The 16,501-nt window shown below is 41.4% G+C and overlaps 1 protein-coding gene across 2 annotated transcripts in view; it reads right to left on the bottom strand.

Moving 5' to 3' along the window:
* ANAPC4 (anaphase promoting complex subunit 4) overlaps window positions 1-15,546 on the bottom strand; it is a 36,882-nt gene extending 21,336 nt beyond the window's left edge. The window contains exons 1-14 of one of the 2 annotated variants that reach the window (XM_081019922.1): window positions 15,273-15,546; window positions 13,873-14,040; window positions 12,742-12,847; window positions 11,798-11,930; window positions 10,765-10,839; window positions 9,638-9,664; window positions 9,497-9,541; window positions 7,198-7,282; window positions 5,732-5,842; window positions 4,327-4,410; window positions 3,797-3,883; window positions 1,425-1,489; window positions 1,283-1,325; window positions 1,126-1,202 (exon numbers count right to left, since the gene is read on the bottom strand). In XM_081019922.1, the coding sequence (XP_080876048.1) occupies window positions 1,126-1,202; window positions 1,283-1,325; window positions 1,425-1,489; window positions 3,797-3,883; window positions 4,327-4,410; window positions 5,732-5,842; window positions 7,198-7,282; window positions 9,497-9,541; window positions 9,638-9,664; window positions 10,765-10,839; window positions 11,798-11,930; window positions 12,742-12,847; window positions 13,873-13,980 (1,046 nt within the window). In that variant the 5' untranslated portion in view covers window positions 13,981-14,040; window positions 15,273-15,546. The remainder of the gene's footprint in view (window positions 1-1,125; window positions 1,203-1,282; window positions 1,326-1,424; window positions 1,490-3,796; window positions 3,884-4,326; window positions 4,411-5,731; window positions 5,843-7,197; window positions 7,283-9,496; window positions 9,542-9,637; window positions 9,665-10,764; window positions 10,840-11,797; window positions 11,931-12,741; window positions 12,848-13,872; window positions 14,041-15,272) is intronic. The other variant, XM_081019921.1, reaches the window with a different exon arrangement.
* Between the last annotated feature and the right edge of the window lie 955 nt (window positions 15,547-16,501).

The following is a 16,501-nucleotide window of genomic DNA, read 5'->3' as shown; positions in this document are numbered from 1 at the left end:
GTATTTTAGCAATTTTTCTTCCGTGGAATGGGAAGGTGGCGGTGGTATTTCTTTTTCTTTTTTTTACTTTTTAGCATATTGGTATATTTAAACGTATAGAAACAAGTTTTATTAATAGTCTAGCGGAGAAATATCAACCTTTCTAAACCTAAACCTTGGGAAACCCAATTGCTCAGCTGATCTCTGCAGAAAGCAGCTTTGTCAGCCCAATACACTGCACTTTGCTAAGCATAGGGCTGGCAAAGCCACTTGCATTGTGGTTCCCACGTGTTGCACAAGGGATGGGCTGGTGGGTGTGGCAACCCTCATGTCAATCATCCAGCATCATTATGATATTAGGTAACAGGCAAATGAGCTGCCACCTGTCAAGAATTGTCCTGCAGAGGTGAAAGATCTGACCTGCTGGGCCAAAAAGGTTCCCCATGCTGAGTTAAAGGTTCAGTAACATATGTAAGGCTGCTAAGTTGACCTCCAATGTGAAAAACAATACAGAAATCCTAGAGCAGGATTCTGAATGACATTTTTTAAAAGATTACCTGGATTTAAACGACTACATGCTTGAATATATTTTAAAAGGGAGCAGTACAATTGGGGAAATCTGTAAGAATCTACAACCACTATTCTGTTCATGTGTAATGTTTTACACAGCATATCATATTGCTATATACATTGATACAGCAGTACAGAAAATCCATTTAAGTAAACTATTGAATGAATTCAGAGTTTGAACATTACTGAGCAAGTAGTTCCTGCTGTTGAATAGTTTCCTGTGCTTCATGTTGCATTTTCTCAAGCTTTTCTAGGGTTACTGACTTTAAAGGTAGCAGCTTCGGCTTGCATAACACCATAGTAGTCACATTTTCTACTGCTAACATCCCTTCCCGAAATTTTAATTCAGACATTCTTCTAGTGGCAGAATTGAAGAACAACCACCACCAATCTGTCTTGCCTCCCTGCTTCTATTTGCCGGGCTCAGCTGCTCAACCCACAGCGGGGACCACCATAGCAGCCCAAAGGTGGCGGTGGTATTTCAACTGACTTAAGCATCAAATGTATTCGAGTTTTCTCTGTTCCATAAGTTCCTATATTTATTTGCATCCCTCTCAACACAGCATGAGATGTTACCTTTGCAAGTGACTTATGACAAGCTTCTGAATACTGGAATAAGAGGATTCCATGGACTGGCCAAGTTTCTTTAAGCCCTGTTGGAAGAGACTTTGTTTTTAGCAGCGTAGGTCAATCAAAAGGCAGTAACAGTATTTTAACATGTGCACTAGTATACCTTTACTGTGAGCTGATTCATAAGCAACGCCTGAAGTTCAAGGCTGTATAGGGAAAACAACACCACCACACACAAATTTCACTTTGATTGTGAGCGCAACGCAGTACACAACTCTGATGAAAAACAACTTCATGCGCAGTACCTTGCTTTGCCCCATAACAGCAACTGCATAAATTCGTCTTGAACTGACGTCGTTGTGTTCTTTTCCTGCAGATTGAAGGTGGCAGTACAAACGCATTTAATTGTGATTCAAGGACCCGTTCCCCGCTTGGGAATAATAACGACACATGAACACAGCATATTAGGTTAATGGGCTAGAAAAGGCCACAACTTTATTGATTACAGCATGTGAGAGGTATTGGCTTAGGCATTGGACAACCACAAAGTTTGACTCCATCCACTCAGAGAGGGGTGAGCCTGATGACGGTAAACCACCAGTAGGGGGAGCCTGTTGATGTAAATACAACTATAAGCTGATGTCAACAGGGGTCGTGCCATGGCCCCCCGCCACACAGGGCATCGGACAGGATCCACGACCGCCAGATTCCTTTAACGGAATACCCATAAGTGAAGGGGTAGGCGATGGCCACACCTTGCCCTTCCATACACCAACAACCTATTCCAATGCCTAACTGCCAAATACCAAAAAAGTTGTGACGATTGCTACGAGGTAGGCGAAAAAAACCAAAAGGCCGGTGCCAATTTGCCAATTGGAAAAAACTCCTACCAGGCCCCCCGGGCAACCGCGGTGACCAATCACAGGTCCATAGCAAGGTCAAGCGAACAGCTAAGCCCTAAAGGGAGTGGTGGGTGGGTGACTTGAAGAGATTGGCAGTGCAATGGCGGGTAGAGCTGGCGCGGCCGCATTTGAGCGGCTAAACCATGCCCCCAAGCTGCCACCTGATTGGGTGTTCTTCTGGGAGGCGTGGCACGCCAGCGATGGAGCAGGGCAGGGGCCGGCACGCCCCCTGCATAACGCGGGAAACTGTTCCCGCTCCCAATCCCTCCCCTCCTGGAGGAGAAGAGGCTTTATCAGTCTTTGGCCCAGGGAAGGGGCTACTTCCATACCTAAACAACGAGGAGTTTACCAGCTCATGGATGAAAATTATGGTTAGAAAAGCAACTGCGATTCCTTTTTCACAAAAAAGGAATGGCAAGACAAACTGTTAGAGTATATTGAACTGGCTAGATTAACAGAGGAATTAGAGATCACACGAGACAAGAATTTCAAAAAGCATGGGGGAAATGCAGAGAATACTTCACAAAACAGTGCCCTAAAATTCATACCTGGACTTGTTTTGATTCATGTCTGCAGGCGAATTTGTGGATATTTAAGTTATAATTAGAAAAATCTTAATAATTATTCATAAATGAAACAGCCTATAAGAAGTAAATAAGGATTCCAGAAACAGGATAAAGGAAGTCTTTTATTCGGTTGTTTGTATTGTTGTATGTTATGCTTATTGTTTGTTATGTTTGTGTTTAATGAGGACGGATTTCTGTATTGGTGGTGGGGGGTTTATATTATGTTGTAAATAAAATTTCCAATAAAAATTTAATTAAAAAAAGGGGAGGAGCAACTTTTGATTGGTATGCCACCTTTTCTCCTGTACCATCTGGGCTACTATACAACCCTTGAATCGCTGAGGCAAAGGCTCTGGGACATATCACATAGTGATCTCCGATCTCAGTCTCATGTTATCTGTGGCCCATGAGCAGTAGGAATTCACTATGGGTTCAATTTTCAGACACCTGCATATCTTAGAAATTTGTCTGTACCAACATATCGCCATCTTTTTACCAAAGCCAGATTAAATGTATTCCCATCAGAAGTGCTGGATAGCAGACTGAGAGGCATCCTTTATCAAAATAAGATCTGTGTATGCTCTCAGGATGTCGACTGCATGAGGCATATTTTATTGCATTGCGGACAATATGAACAAGCTAGAGAACTATTGATTCAACCACTATTGGCAAATCGGCCGGGTCTATCTGAAGCCTACTATGCCAAATATCTTCTGTACGACAAGTCCAATAATATCACAGTGGCCGTGGCAAAGTTTCTTTCAGTAGTTATACGAATCAAAGATCAACATACCCATGACTAAACAAATAACGCTTCGGTTTTCCTTCCCTGGGGGGTTGTCTGTACGAATCTGTATTTTATTCTGAATCCATTTTATGGGTTGTTGGACCGCAATAAAGATTATTATTATTATTTAATTATCCATATATAATAATTTATTGTTTATACCCTGCCCATCTGGCCAGGTCTCCCCAGCCACTCTGGGGGGCTCCCAACAGAATATTAAAAACACGATAAAACATCAAACATTAAAAAATTCCTCACCCTCTAGACCAGGCATGGGGACACGGTGTCATTATAAGTGGACTACCTAGTCTTGAACAGAGCATCTGCGACAATAACCTGTTCCTATTCTTCACATGGGAAAAATATTACGAGAAGCAGTATTAAAATAACGATCACCTGAATTGGAAGAGTTTTCACAATACCTGCACAAATTTGGTTAGCCGTGAATCCATCTGCATCAGTATTTCTTCCCAAGCTTCACACATACACGTCAGCGACAGCTTTATATACTGTTTACAAACAGAGAAAGGACAGAAATGCCCACCTTTTTCTATAGTATTGGAAACAAATGCAATTTTGCAGAAAGAAATCTGCCGTAATAATTAAGTTCAATCAACCTCAATGCATGGCTTCCATTAAAATATTTTAAAATTGCATAGTGCCATCACTATCAAACCCAGATAAATGCATTTTAAAACTGCATAAAACCAATGTTTATCATATAAAAAAATAAATAAATCCCTTCTTAATCCTAGATTAAGTTAAAACGGAATTAAAAGACACTGGCAGCCTGATCCTCACTACATTTACTTGGGAGTAGTTCAATGAAACTTATCCTTAGGACAACAGTCTAATTTTCTCAAAGATGGATCAATTTAATCTAGACAAGTTAAATCAAGTGGATTTATTCCAGTGGGACTGCAAAATGGGCCAGAGAATTTTAATACAGTACCTGCAGGAGAGTTGAAATGTGTGTGAATTTTCTAGCCATTCGGGTCACTTCTGGTAAATAGGTTGAGAGCAAACTGGTGTCCAACTATAGCAGGAAGAGAATAAAATTATAGCCAGAGGAAATTACACCACCTGGGTTTGTTTGTTTGAGCAGGCCCACATATAATGCATTCAGTATAATGCATTCCAGTAATCTAACCTAGAATGCAGATGAATCCCTAGCCAGAATTAAGATTGCCGGAAGAAATATCAACAACCTCAGATATGCAGATGACACAACCTTGATGGCAGAAAGTGAGGAGGAATTAAAGAACCTTTTAATGAGGGTGAAAGAGGAGAGCGCAAAATATGGTTTGAAGTCTGAAGCTCAACATCAAAAAAACGAAGATCAAGGCCACTGGTCCCATCACCTCCTGGCAAATAGAAGGGGAAGAAATGGAGGCAGTGAGAGATTTTACTTTCTTGGGCTCCATGATCACTGCAGATGGTGACAGCAGCCACGAAATTAAAAGACGCCGGCTTCTTGGGAGAAAAGCAATGACAAACCTAGACAGCATCTTAAAAAGCAGAGACATCACCTTGCCAACAAAGGTCCGTATAGTTAAAGCTATGGTTTTCCCAGTAGAGATGTATGGAAGTGAGAGCTGGACCATAAAGAAGGCTGATGGCCAAAGAATTGATGCTTTTGAATTATGGTGCTAGAGGAGACTCTTGAGAGTCCCATGGACTGCAAGAAGAACAAACCTATCCATTCTGATGGAAATCAGCCCTGAGTGCTCACTGGAAGGACAGATCCTGAAGCTGAGGCTCCAATACTTTGGCCACCTCATGAGAAGAGAAGACTCCCTGGAAAAGGCTCTGATGCTGGGAAAGATGGAGGGCACAAGGAGAAGGGGACGACAGAGGACGAGATGGTTGGACAGTGTTCTCGAAGCTACGAACATGAGTTTGACCAAACTGCGGGAGGCAGTGGAAGATAGGAGTGCCTGGTGTGCTGTGGTCCATGGGGTCCCAAAGAGTCGGACACGACAAAACGACTAAACAACAACACATATAATGTGTTCCAGTAATCTAACCTAGAGGTTATCAGATCATAGGCAACAGAAGTTAGACTATGCCTGCCCAGATAGGGGCAGGAATTAAATTAGTCCCATTTTTCAGCAAAAGGTGAAAATGCGCAAGGTTTCCTCTAAGAAAAGATTAGAAGGTATGGCCTTTTATTTTTGATGGGGAAGGAAAGCCGCTGAAACTTATAAAATGCCATCCCAGCAAGTCAAATTTTAACACAGTTGCTCAGAAACATTCCGAATACATCCACTGTAGAATGGAACTGACAAGGATGATTTACCCCCCAAAAGAACCCAGAGCAAAACATTGCCACTAAGTATTTCTGCAGCTTTACTCACTTGGAAGTATGTTATTTCTGGCTCACTTTCTGGAGAAACCTCTACTTTTGTAATAACCGACAGGGATTTCAAGTCACTTGATAAGCACAAAGCAAGGCAAGAACCAGTCACCTACAAGAAAACAATGCAAAGGTTATACACCTAATTTTCTTAGTATTGAGAAACAAATCACGTTTCATACAATTAAAACTGTATAGTTCTTGTAAAAAGAAAATTAGATAGGTGGGACTTGGGGAAGCCCACTTAACAATGTTTAGAAAAATAAGGATATGACAAGAATTTGTTTGTATTGTTTGTCTTTTCTGTTTGTGTTTTTTATTTGTGTTATAAAATGAATAAAAAAAATTTGGGGGGGGAATAAAACTGTATAGTTATTTTCCTCCCCAGTTTCAAAAGCACATCTCTGAGTCCAAAGGATTGCAGCCTGTGTGCATTTGCTAAAATCTGTTTAAAATACTATTACACCTCACTGAGAGCAAAAAAAAAAGGTGTACAGTGGTACCTCAGGTTACATACGCTTCAGGTTACACACTCCGCTAACCCAGAAATAGTACCTCGGGTTAAGAACTTTGCTTCAGGATGAGAACAGAAATCGGGCTCCGGCGGCGCGGCAGCAGCAGGAGGCCCCATTAGCTAAAGTGGTGCTTCAGGTTAAGAACAGTTTCAGGTTAAGAGTGGACCTCCGGAATGAATTAAGTACTTAACCAGAGGTACCACTGTACTTTTTTATTCACCATTAAAGAAGCTCGTCTTAATTGTACAGTGCAGAATTGGACGTTTTGATTAGGGTTGACGTGTTTTCTTTTTCCATGTGTGCATGTAAGGATGTGGGAGACTAGGAGGAAGAAATAACTTTGGGGAGGGAATTTCATATCTTTAGAGCAGCCGAGTATGTGCAGCGGAGAGGCGTCTTTAAATGTTGCATGATAGCACTACAAATATAGCTTTTTTCCAGTATAAGGATGCAGTGAAAAGAAAAGGAGTTACATTCTTGTCAGTCTTGTGCAGGGGAGGAGAAGGAGGAGTTTGGATTTGCTACCCTGCTTTATCACTACCCGAAGGAGTCTCAAAGCGGCTAACAATCTCCTTTTCCCTTCCTCCCCACAACAAACACTCTGTCAGGTGAGTGGAGCTGAGAGACTTCAGAGAAGTGTGACTGGCCCAAGGTCACCCAGCAGCTGCATGTGGAGGAGCGGGGAATCGAACCCAGTTCACCAGATTACGAGTCCACCGCTCTTAACCACTACACCACACTGGCTCTCAGGGGGGTTGTGGCTCAGCGGCAGGTGATGTACTTTGCCTGCAGAAGCTCGCCGCTTCAATTTTTCAAGAGCCAAATCTCTCCTTCCATCTTTAGAAGACTTGACTTTTAACATTCAGGAGCAGGATTTACCTAAGGAGATCTATTGGAACACTGTGGAGCCACACTCTGCAGAAGTGTGGTGGGAATTGCAAGACCTACTCACCCCCGTTACTGTAGCTATCTTGTACATCCCATAAGCGTAGATCTCAATAAACCCAGCATTGCCCCCAAGAACCAGAGCATTCAGCCTAAAGTTTAAAAGACAGAGATAATCAGGGCACGGAAATTAAGAAGCACCCTTATACATTAGCAATCCCACCTGCCTGTTTATCTGTGCAAAATATTTATACAACAGCCTTCGTAAAAATACTATTATTATTAAGCATTACCTGACGTTTTCAGAATGTAAAATTACAATTCTTTGGTTTTCCGAAAGCCAAAGCTAAATGTTGTCCACTTGCAAAAATTATAACAGATTTGAATTCCTTACACTCAAAACATATTTTTAAGACTGAAGAAATTTGCAAAAATTTCACCCACTAAAATAACATGTCCTATTAGTGTGCCTTTTACCCCAAGCTCAGGTTGAGACGGAGGGAAGTGTAAGGCAACTTACTGTTTCAAAACAAAAGTTGCCTGCATGGTTCTCCCACTGCTTATCCCCCAGAAACTGATATTAAGATCTGAACCTGAGGAGTCGGAGAGTGTAGCTCTTGTGCTCAGGAGCCCTTGATGGATTTCCCCTCTGCTAATTTGTCTTACTTTCTTTTAACGCCATTTAAGTCAGTGCACGTTGCCACAGCTTGTGGGATTTGCAATACGGGAAGTGGGCAAAAGTGCAACGGCCAAAAATTCAGATCCAAAGGCCCCTTCTAATATTTTCATATTTTCGTTCCCAACTTCAGAAACACACCAGAGCCAAAACAACTAAATGCTGCCCTCTGCTGATCAACCGAGGAAAGTAGTCTTCTCAAACTTTCCGTTGCTGTTGGACTGTCATTGCATTCTCCCGAACCTTTTGTTGTGTTGGCTTGCGGTTAATGGGAATTAACATAAACTGGAGCACCAAGATGAGAAATTTCTTCTAGAATCCCCCAAATTATTTGATTCTTATAGGGACAGAACTAGGGACGCAGGTGGCGCTGTGGGTTAAACCACAGAGCCTAGGACTTGCAGATCAGAAGGTCAGCGGTTCGAATCCCCGCGATGGGGTTAGCTCCCTTTGCTCAGTCCCTGCTCCTGCCAACCTAGCAGTTCAAAAGCACGTCAAAGTGCAAGTAGATAAATAGGTACCACTCTGGCGGGAAAGTGAATGGCGTTTCCGTGCACTGCTCTGGTTCACCAGAAACGGCTTAGTCATGCCACATGACCTGGAAGCTGTATGGCGGCTCCCTTGGCCAATAAAGCGAGATGAGCGCCGCAACCCCAGAGTTGGCCACAACTAGACCTAATGGTCAGGGGTCCCTTTACCTTTATAGGGACAGAACTACCTAAATTGTATAGAAATTTATTCATGTATGTGACTATAGCAGCAAGAATGTTACTCTTCCCCAAATGGAAAGAAGCAGAAGTCCCAGCAAAGGAAGAATGGATACTGGAACTTATGGAATGACGAAACTGACCATAAGAATAAGAAATCAAGATAACAAACTTTTTTATATAAAAGAATGGAAATGGGTTTATTGAATATTTACAGATAAACTGCAAGCAGATAAAAACACTGGCAGGATTATTGTAATAACCTGGCGGTTCCCTCGCTGCACGAAGTGAGGTTACAGGGAACCAGGTAGAGGGCCTTCTCGGTGGTGGCGCCCGCCCTGTGGAACGCCCCTCCATCAGATATCAAGGAAATAAACAACTATCTGACTTTTAGAAGACATCTGAAGGCAGCCCTGTTGAGGGAAGTTTTTAATGTTTGATGTTTTATCGTGTTTTTAATATTCTGTTGGGAGACTGGCTGGGGAAACCCAGCCAGATGTGCGGGGTATAAATAATAAATTATTATTACCTGAAGTTTCATAAGAGTTTCATAAGAGTTTATACTTAAAGTAGATAATTAAGTGAACCAATTAAATGAATTTGGACATGCAGAAAATATTAAAAAATAAATTTAAGGAACAGCAAGAAGAGGGGGAAGGAAGTCAAACTTTGAAATGCTAAAATGATTGTAAAATTAATGAAATGTATAAATTTGAAACATATAAACAAAAAAAAATTTTTTTAAGGAAATCAGAATTTCTTTCATTCTCGGTATCAACAACATAATTTGGAAAGCAGTTTGTTTGCTATGCATCTGGACACAATTTAAGAGATTGTAACGAAATTTTGCATGATGGGCTGAATGTTTCAAAACTGCCCTGGTTTGTTGTTTGTGTGTGTTTTTGACTTCTTAGAATTCCCAAGCAACTGATTCAAGGCTGGTGGTTGTACATAAACCAAATTAGAGTAAAAAATTAATTTACCTGACATCTCCCATGAGTTTCATAATCTCATCTGATTTTTCTTCACTGAAATGTAATATTTTAAAATATCAGTTACAAAACGAAACATGTTATGTCCTCATAACTAAAAAGGAAAAGATAGAAACAGAAAATGAGCCTCACCTGAAAATTTTTGCAGTGGTACTGTAGCTATGTTTAAAAAAAAGGGAAAATGTCAGCACATTCAATGATATCTTCTTAGTAAGAATCACACATTCATGTAGGCCATAGAAGGACAACCGTACGCATGTCTTCTCATAAGTGCGCAGAGGATTGCAGCCTTACTTTAGAAGCAACCTTCATGTAACTCAATGGTGTTTACTTTTGAGTAGACGTTTTTAGCATTAGCATAAAGAAGTAGAACAGGCTTCCTCAACCTCGGCCCTCCAGATGTTTTGAGACTACAATTCCCAGCATCCCTGACCACTGGTCCTGCTAGCTAGGGATCATGGGAGTTGTAGGCCAAAAACATCTGGAGGGCCGAGGTTGAGGAAGCCTGAAGTGGAAGATGCCTGGCAACCAAGTCACATGTTTTCTTTATGGTATCAACGGAAACCAACACAGTAAAAACGTTCAGGATCAACTTCAGAAAATGAAATTTATACATAAAAAAAAAGCTTCAGTCGTTGATCTATTCAGAAGGCCCGCAAAAACCTATGTGGTGGACCTGTAAAAGGGTAAAAGAGTATTGGGAAATAATCCATAATGAATGGGGGGAAATGTTTTAAAGTACTTTAAAAACAAACAAACCTGAGTCCTTTCTGTTGGGGATAATTCAGATGGAAATTCCAGGTGTCAAAAAAGGCAATTAATATATGACACTACCGCGGCCCGTGTTTTGTTAGCCCCAAAATGGAAAACGAGCGAGGTCCCAACCAAAGAAGAATGGCAACTTAATCTGATGAAATATGAGCAGCTTATAGAATAAGAGAAGAAGAAGAATGCATGTTTAAAGAAGATTGGAAAATGTTTATATGGGGGGGAGGAATTGTATACACTTGAAAACGTTGGCAGCATTAAGATAAATTCAGGAGTGTAAATAAATTTTGATAGATGTAATAATGGACTACTGAATGGTTTAGTTTGTATAAAATATGCAGGGGTTCATGATATGCAAAAGGAACCATGGAAAGAGAAGAAGGAAAGTCATTGATATTTTACGGTTGCTTAAATGAATATTTTTAATTGTTAAACAGAAATACCCCCCACCCCACCCCACAGATAGCATAGCTTGAAAGCTCAACACTTACTTCTTCGGCAATGCTGGTAGTTTTGGAAGAAGAAGATTAGACTCGTCCTCCGCATTATAAAAGGAAGTGAGGACACTGAAAGGGAAGATAAAAAGGCTCTTTCGGTTATGCCAAAACTAATATGACAAAAAAAATTGACAGGTTGGAAAGTCAGATAGAAAGTAATACCATATTCTAAAATGTCTGGCCTTTCTTCTAAAAATAGCTGTATTTCAATACAGTTCTTTCACAGGAGTTATCAAGCTAAGTTAAATTTAAAAATGTGGAAGCGTCATCAGTTATGCAATAGGAAGTCTCTTGCTCTGGATTAGCTTTCACACGGCACAGATATGCTTCTGTGGTTTTTTAAATACAGTCCCTTCATTTCTAGGTTATTGGATTTTGGTTTCCTTTAAGTATAGGACATATTACTGAACTTTTTTTTAAGGCACAGATGGAGACTAATCTTCATTTAAAAATCCCAGCTGTTTATATTGCAAATCGTGTGACAATTATATCAATACAATGGATAATGTCCAATGAATTCATACTCAAAATAGACCAATGAAATCAATGGACTTAAAAGTTCATTGAGTTCTGCTCCAAATAAAAGTTCATCAGATACCAACCAGTATTAAAAGTAACTTATATTAAAACCCAATACAGTGGTACCTCGGGTTAAGAACTTAATTCGTTCTGAAGGTCTGTTCTTAACCTGAAACTGTTCTTAACCTGAAGCACCACTTTAGCTAATGGGGCCTCCTGCTGCCGCCGCACGATTTCTGTTCTTATCCTGAAGCAAAGTTCTTAACCTGAGGTAATATTTCTGGGTTAGCGGAGTCTGTAACCTGAAGCGTATGTAACCTGAGGTACCACTATAGTCGTACACGTAATTATAATGCAACGGAATACAGAGGAAGTTCAAACTTCCCAGAAAGCTAAAGAAAGCTCTCAATTTTTGTAAATTTGCAAATGTTTCCCCGTTTGGCAACTGCAAGCGATTTGCACCAGAGGTTGCCAGATGAATGGCCCTCATTTTGTGCCTCGCTCCTACCTGCTTTCTTCTGTAACCTCCATCCAGTGCATATAAGTGATAGGAGCATCTACCGAGAAAGAATGGAGGCTCTCTGGTTTCTCCACGTCACACAAGATAACTTGCTTAGTATCCGCAAGTGCAAAAGCCAAAACTGCAGAAGGAATGGGGAAATGGTAAATACACAATGCGCAAGAGACCACCTCTTCGGTACATGCCAGTGATGAAAAGCAATGGACATAACAAACCATGGTTGAAGCAAACCATGGCTGAGCGCAAACCAAAACCATCACTTGCTGTCGGCAATACGCCAAACTGAGCTGTATAGGACTGCCTTTTTCAGGGTTAGCATTGTCAGTTTTTTGAGAGTGAATGAATGACACGTTCCTTCGATTTAAAATTTAAACAACTATGAATAATCATAGTTTAGAGGTCCCGGGCCTAAAGGAAGTCAGATTATCCTCCACCAGGACCAGGGCCTTCTCAGTGATGGCTCCGACCTGGTAGAATGCTCTGTCCCATGAGACCAGGGCCCTGCAGGATTTATTTTCCATCCGCAGGGCCTGTAAGACAGAGCTATTCCACCTGGCTTTCAATTTGAACTTAGCCTGATCTTTTATTCCCCTTCCTTCCCTCCCTCTCCCCGTTTTTATGAAGATTACCTGCTCTGGAATCCCACAGCTAATTCTCCCCTGGTCTCCTCACTGGCCCAAACAGGACTAATTTAGCCAGCTATCCTTGGTGATCATCTAATGTTTATTGGATGGATTTCCCCCCTAAATTGATTTTGAATTTATTGTTATTCATGTTTTATACTGTATTTTATGCTGTTTTTGTTGCACCAATTAAGTGTTTCAAATTTGTTGTTAGCCGCCCTGAGCCCGGTTTTCTGAACCGGGAAGCGCGGAGTATAAATAAATTATTATTATTATTATTATTATTAAACGCTATTTGTTGCACATTACTTTTGCCATCTGGCCTCCACGCAAGGGCCGTCACTTCCTTCCCGGTGCTTTCGCTGGGTGGCAAACTCCACAATCGCTGGAAGTTTGCAAGGCGATGAAGCAAAACCTAAAAAAGGCATTTAGAAGAAAGGTAGAAACATTCAGACTTCCTCTCTACAGAGAAAGCAGAGTACAAAAGGAGGCTGTGATTTTATGAAACGGCTTAAGAAAATGCAGTTAAAAAAAGAAAAGAAACCCAGTTTGGACATAAGGTTTTTGCAATTACCTTTTCCCCAAAAACACACACAGAAAAGCTTATATTCTAATCTAGAGGAAATAGTCTACTGCCCGGTCAGATGTGATCGGATGTATCCTAGCTGATTTTACCTGGTACAGTCCAATAGCTTTTATTAGATTTTTCAAAAATTGTTCTTAAAAATCTAGGTTTGCAATGGATTGGGAGTGCATAGGATGAAGGGGGTAACAAAACCAACTAGGCTTTTCTTGCTCCCGTTTTTTAAAACATGAAGTAGTGTTAGCTACTTGTTTGAAAGAAGAATGTAGAAATTAGCATGCCCTTCCAATATTGGTTTCCAGAACTGTTTTGAAGCAAAGCCTTACTATGATAAAGTGCAAACCTTTAATCATACTTACTTTCTTCAACCAACTGAGAGATCATATAAATTTTCTGGTGGGTTTTCTACGAATGTGCCCCTCTTGCCATTTGAAAGCAGACTTAAATTTCAAAAATGTTTGTTCATGTGTGTGTGTTTCTGTTCCATGAATGAGTTTCCCATTAATTTCCTTCAACTAGCATCTAACTTATTAAATGCCAATAAAATTTTAAAATGCAAAAAAGAAAAAAGTTTTATTCACAACTCTGGAGATATTTTAATGACATATTATTTTTAAAAATAATATGATTCTTGCTCCCATAAGGTAGATGCCATGTTAGGGTATAAGAAAGCAGCAAGACAATCGCTTGGTAATTGCCATCTCATGTAGCTGACAAATCTGGTTCCATCTTGTGTTATGTTATAAAGGATTCACAGAACTATTTTTTAAACTAACTCGTTTCAGACCAGACTCAAGACTTTTCAAAAGTTTACCACTGCTACATACCGCTCTCTGTAGTGCATTTGACCACCTTACCTCTCCAACTTTGTTTGCAAGAGCGATCAAATCCCTCTTGGGAGACCAGGCCATAAAAATGACTTCTTGAGGAAGCTGTTTTTCCCCAACCTGCCGAAAAGCAGGCATAGCGGCAGCGATGACTCCCCAGAAGCACGACAAATAATACAGATCGGATATGTGGTGGACCTGTAAAAGAGTAAAAGAGTATTGGGAAATAATTTATAATGGAAAACGAGCGAGGTCCCAACTAAACAAGAATGGCAACTTACAACTGATGGAATATGCAGACCTAAGTTATAGAATAAGAGAACAAGAAGAACATATGTTTAAAAAAGATTGGAAAACCTTTATTGAATATATGGGGGGATTGTGTACATTTGACAACGTTGGCAGCATTAAGATAAATTCAACAGTGTAAATAAGTTTTGATGGAAGTAATAATGGAGACTGGAGACACAATGAGACTGAAGTACATTCTATCATATGTGGTGGACTTGTAAAAGGGTAGGAGAGTATTGGGAAATAATTTATAATGAACTGAAAAAAATGTTTAAAGTACTTTCCCAAAAAAAAAACCCCCACAAAAAGCCAGAGTCCTTTCTGTTGGGGATAATTCAGACTGAAATTCCCAGGTGTCAAAAAAGGCTATTTATGTATGCCACTACTGCAGCCTGTAAAAGGGATGCGGGTGGCACGGTGGTGTAAACCACAGAGCCTAGGGCTTGCCGATCGGAAGGTTGGCAGTTTGAATCCCCGCGACGGAGTGAGCTCCCGTTGCTCAGTCCCTGCTCCTGCCCACCTAGCAGTTCGAAAGGACGTCATGTGCAAGCAGATAAAAAGGTACCGCTCCGGCGGGAAGGTAAACAGCGTTTCGTGCGCTGCTCTGGTTTTGCCAGAAGCGGCTTAGTCATGCTGGCCACATGACCCGGAAGCTGCACGCCGGCTCCCTCGGCCAATAAAGCAAGAACCCCCGAGTCATCCGCGACTGGACCTAATGGTCAGGGGTCCCTTTGCTGCAGTCCGTGTTTTGTTAGTCCGAAAATGGAAAACGAGCGAGGTCCCAACCAAAGAAGAACGGCAACTTAAGTTGACAGAATATGCACAACTCGCGGACCTAACTTCTAGAATAAGAGAACAAGAAGAACATAGTTTAACGATCGGAAAACCTCTATTGACTATATGGGGGGAGGGAATTGTTTACGTTTGAAAACGTTGGCAGCATTAAGATAAATTCAACAGTGTGGTTAAGTTTTGATGGATGTAATAATGGAACACTAAATGGTTTCATTTATATAGAATATGAGGGTTTATGATATGCAAAATGAACCATGGAAAGAGAAGAAGGGAAGTAATATATAAATACAGAGAGAGAGAGAGAGAGAGAGAGAGAGAGAGAGAGAGAGATGTAAACTCTATACCTGGTGATGCCACTCCTCTCCTTTTTTGCAATCGCAAGGGGTGCTCTTGGAGGTTTGGGCCGCTCTCCTGCGCCTCGGTCGATCCGGTTTACCCAAAGCCAGCAGCTGCTCCCTTTGCCATCGCTAGGACGCACCCGGCGCCCGGAGATCCCGTCCCTCGGAGATCCAGTCCTCCAAAACCCAAGAGCTCCGTTTCTCCCGCGCAACCTGCGCCGGCAGAAAAGGCCCAACCTCCGGAAGCGGCGTCGCTTCTCCTCCGGGGGGGGAAGGAAAGGGGAGTGACTCCGGAGCGGGAGGCGGGCATTGCGCGCTCTCCAAAACCGCCCACCAGGCTGGGCGCGCGCTTCTGCTTGGCTGCGCCGCTTCGGAAAAGGCGCGGGGGGGAGGGGGGATCTTCTTCCAGACCTCCCCCCTTTATTATCATTATATATCATTATTATTCTATTAGTATTACAGATTGTGATGATCATTATGATGACTAGTTTTATGTGTACCTCGCCTTTTCCCCCTGACCAGGGCAGCTTACAGATGAAAAGAACAGCTGGAAACGCAATGGACGAACTGGAGGAATCATTTTTTAAAAAGCAACGATTAAACATTAATGGAATCAAAACTATTTAAAACACAACAAAATGCAACTATTAAACATTAATGGAATCAAAACTATTTAAAACACAACAAAAACAGCAGGGCAACTGACGGACTCAGCTGATAAAATAGTGCATAATGTTTTATTAGGTTTTTGTATATGCTGGAAGCCGACTAGAGTGGCTGGGGCAACGCAGCCGGATGGGGAGGGTACAAATAAATGATAATTATTATTATTATTATTATTATTAGTCAGATGGGTGGGGTATATAATAATATAATATTATTACTATTAACTGCTAAAAGCATAGGGTGGGAAACAATGGCTTGAAAAGCAGTTAAACATTAATAGAATTGATATTCTATGTACCACGGGTTACAGATGCTTCAGGTTGTGTTTTCTCGGGTTGCGGATCGCCAAAACCCGGAAGTACCGGAACGGGTTACTTCCGGGTTTCGGCGGTCACGCATGCGCAGAAGTGCTAAATCGCGCTTTGCGCATGCGCAGATGTGCCGCTGCAGGTTGCAGATGTTGCGGGTTGTGGATGTGCATCCCACACGGATCACGTTCACAACCCAAGCCTCCACTGTATATATCTAGAAACTATTGAAAACATCCAGTTACCACAGAAACAGCACAG

Source organism: Podarcis pityusensis (assembly GCF_964106645.2).
Source record: "Podarcis pityusensis genome assembly, chromosome: 9".
Taxonomy (NCBI): domain Eukaryota; kingdom Metazoa; phylum Chordata; class Lepidosauria; order Squamata; family Lacertidae; genus Podarcis; species Podarcis pityusensis.
This window is presented reverse-complemented; position numbering and strand designations above follow the sequence as displayed.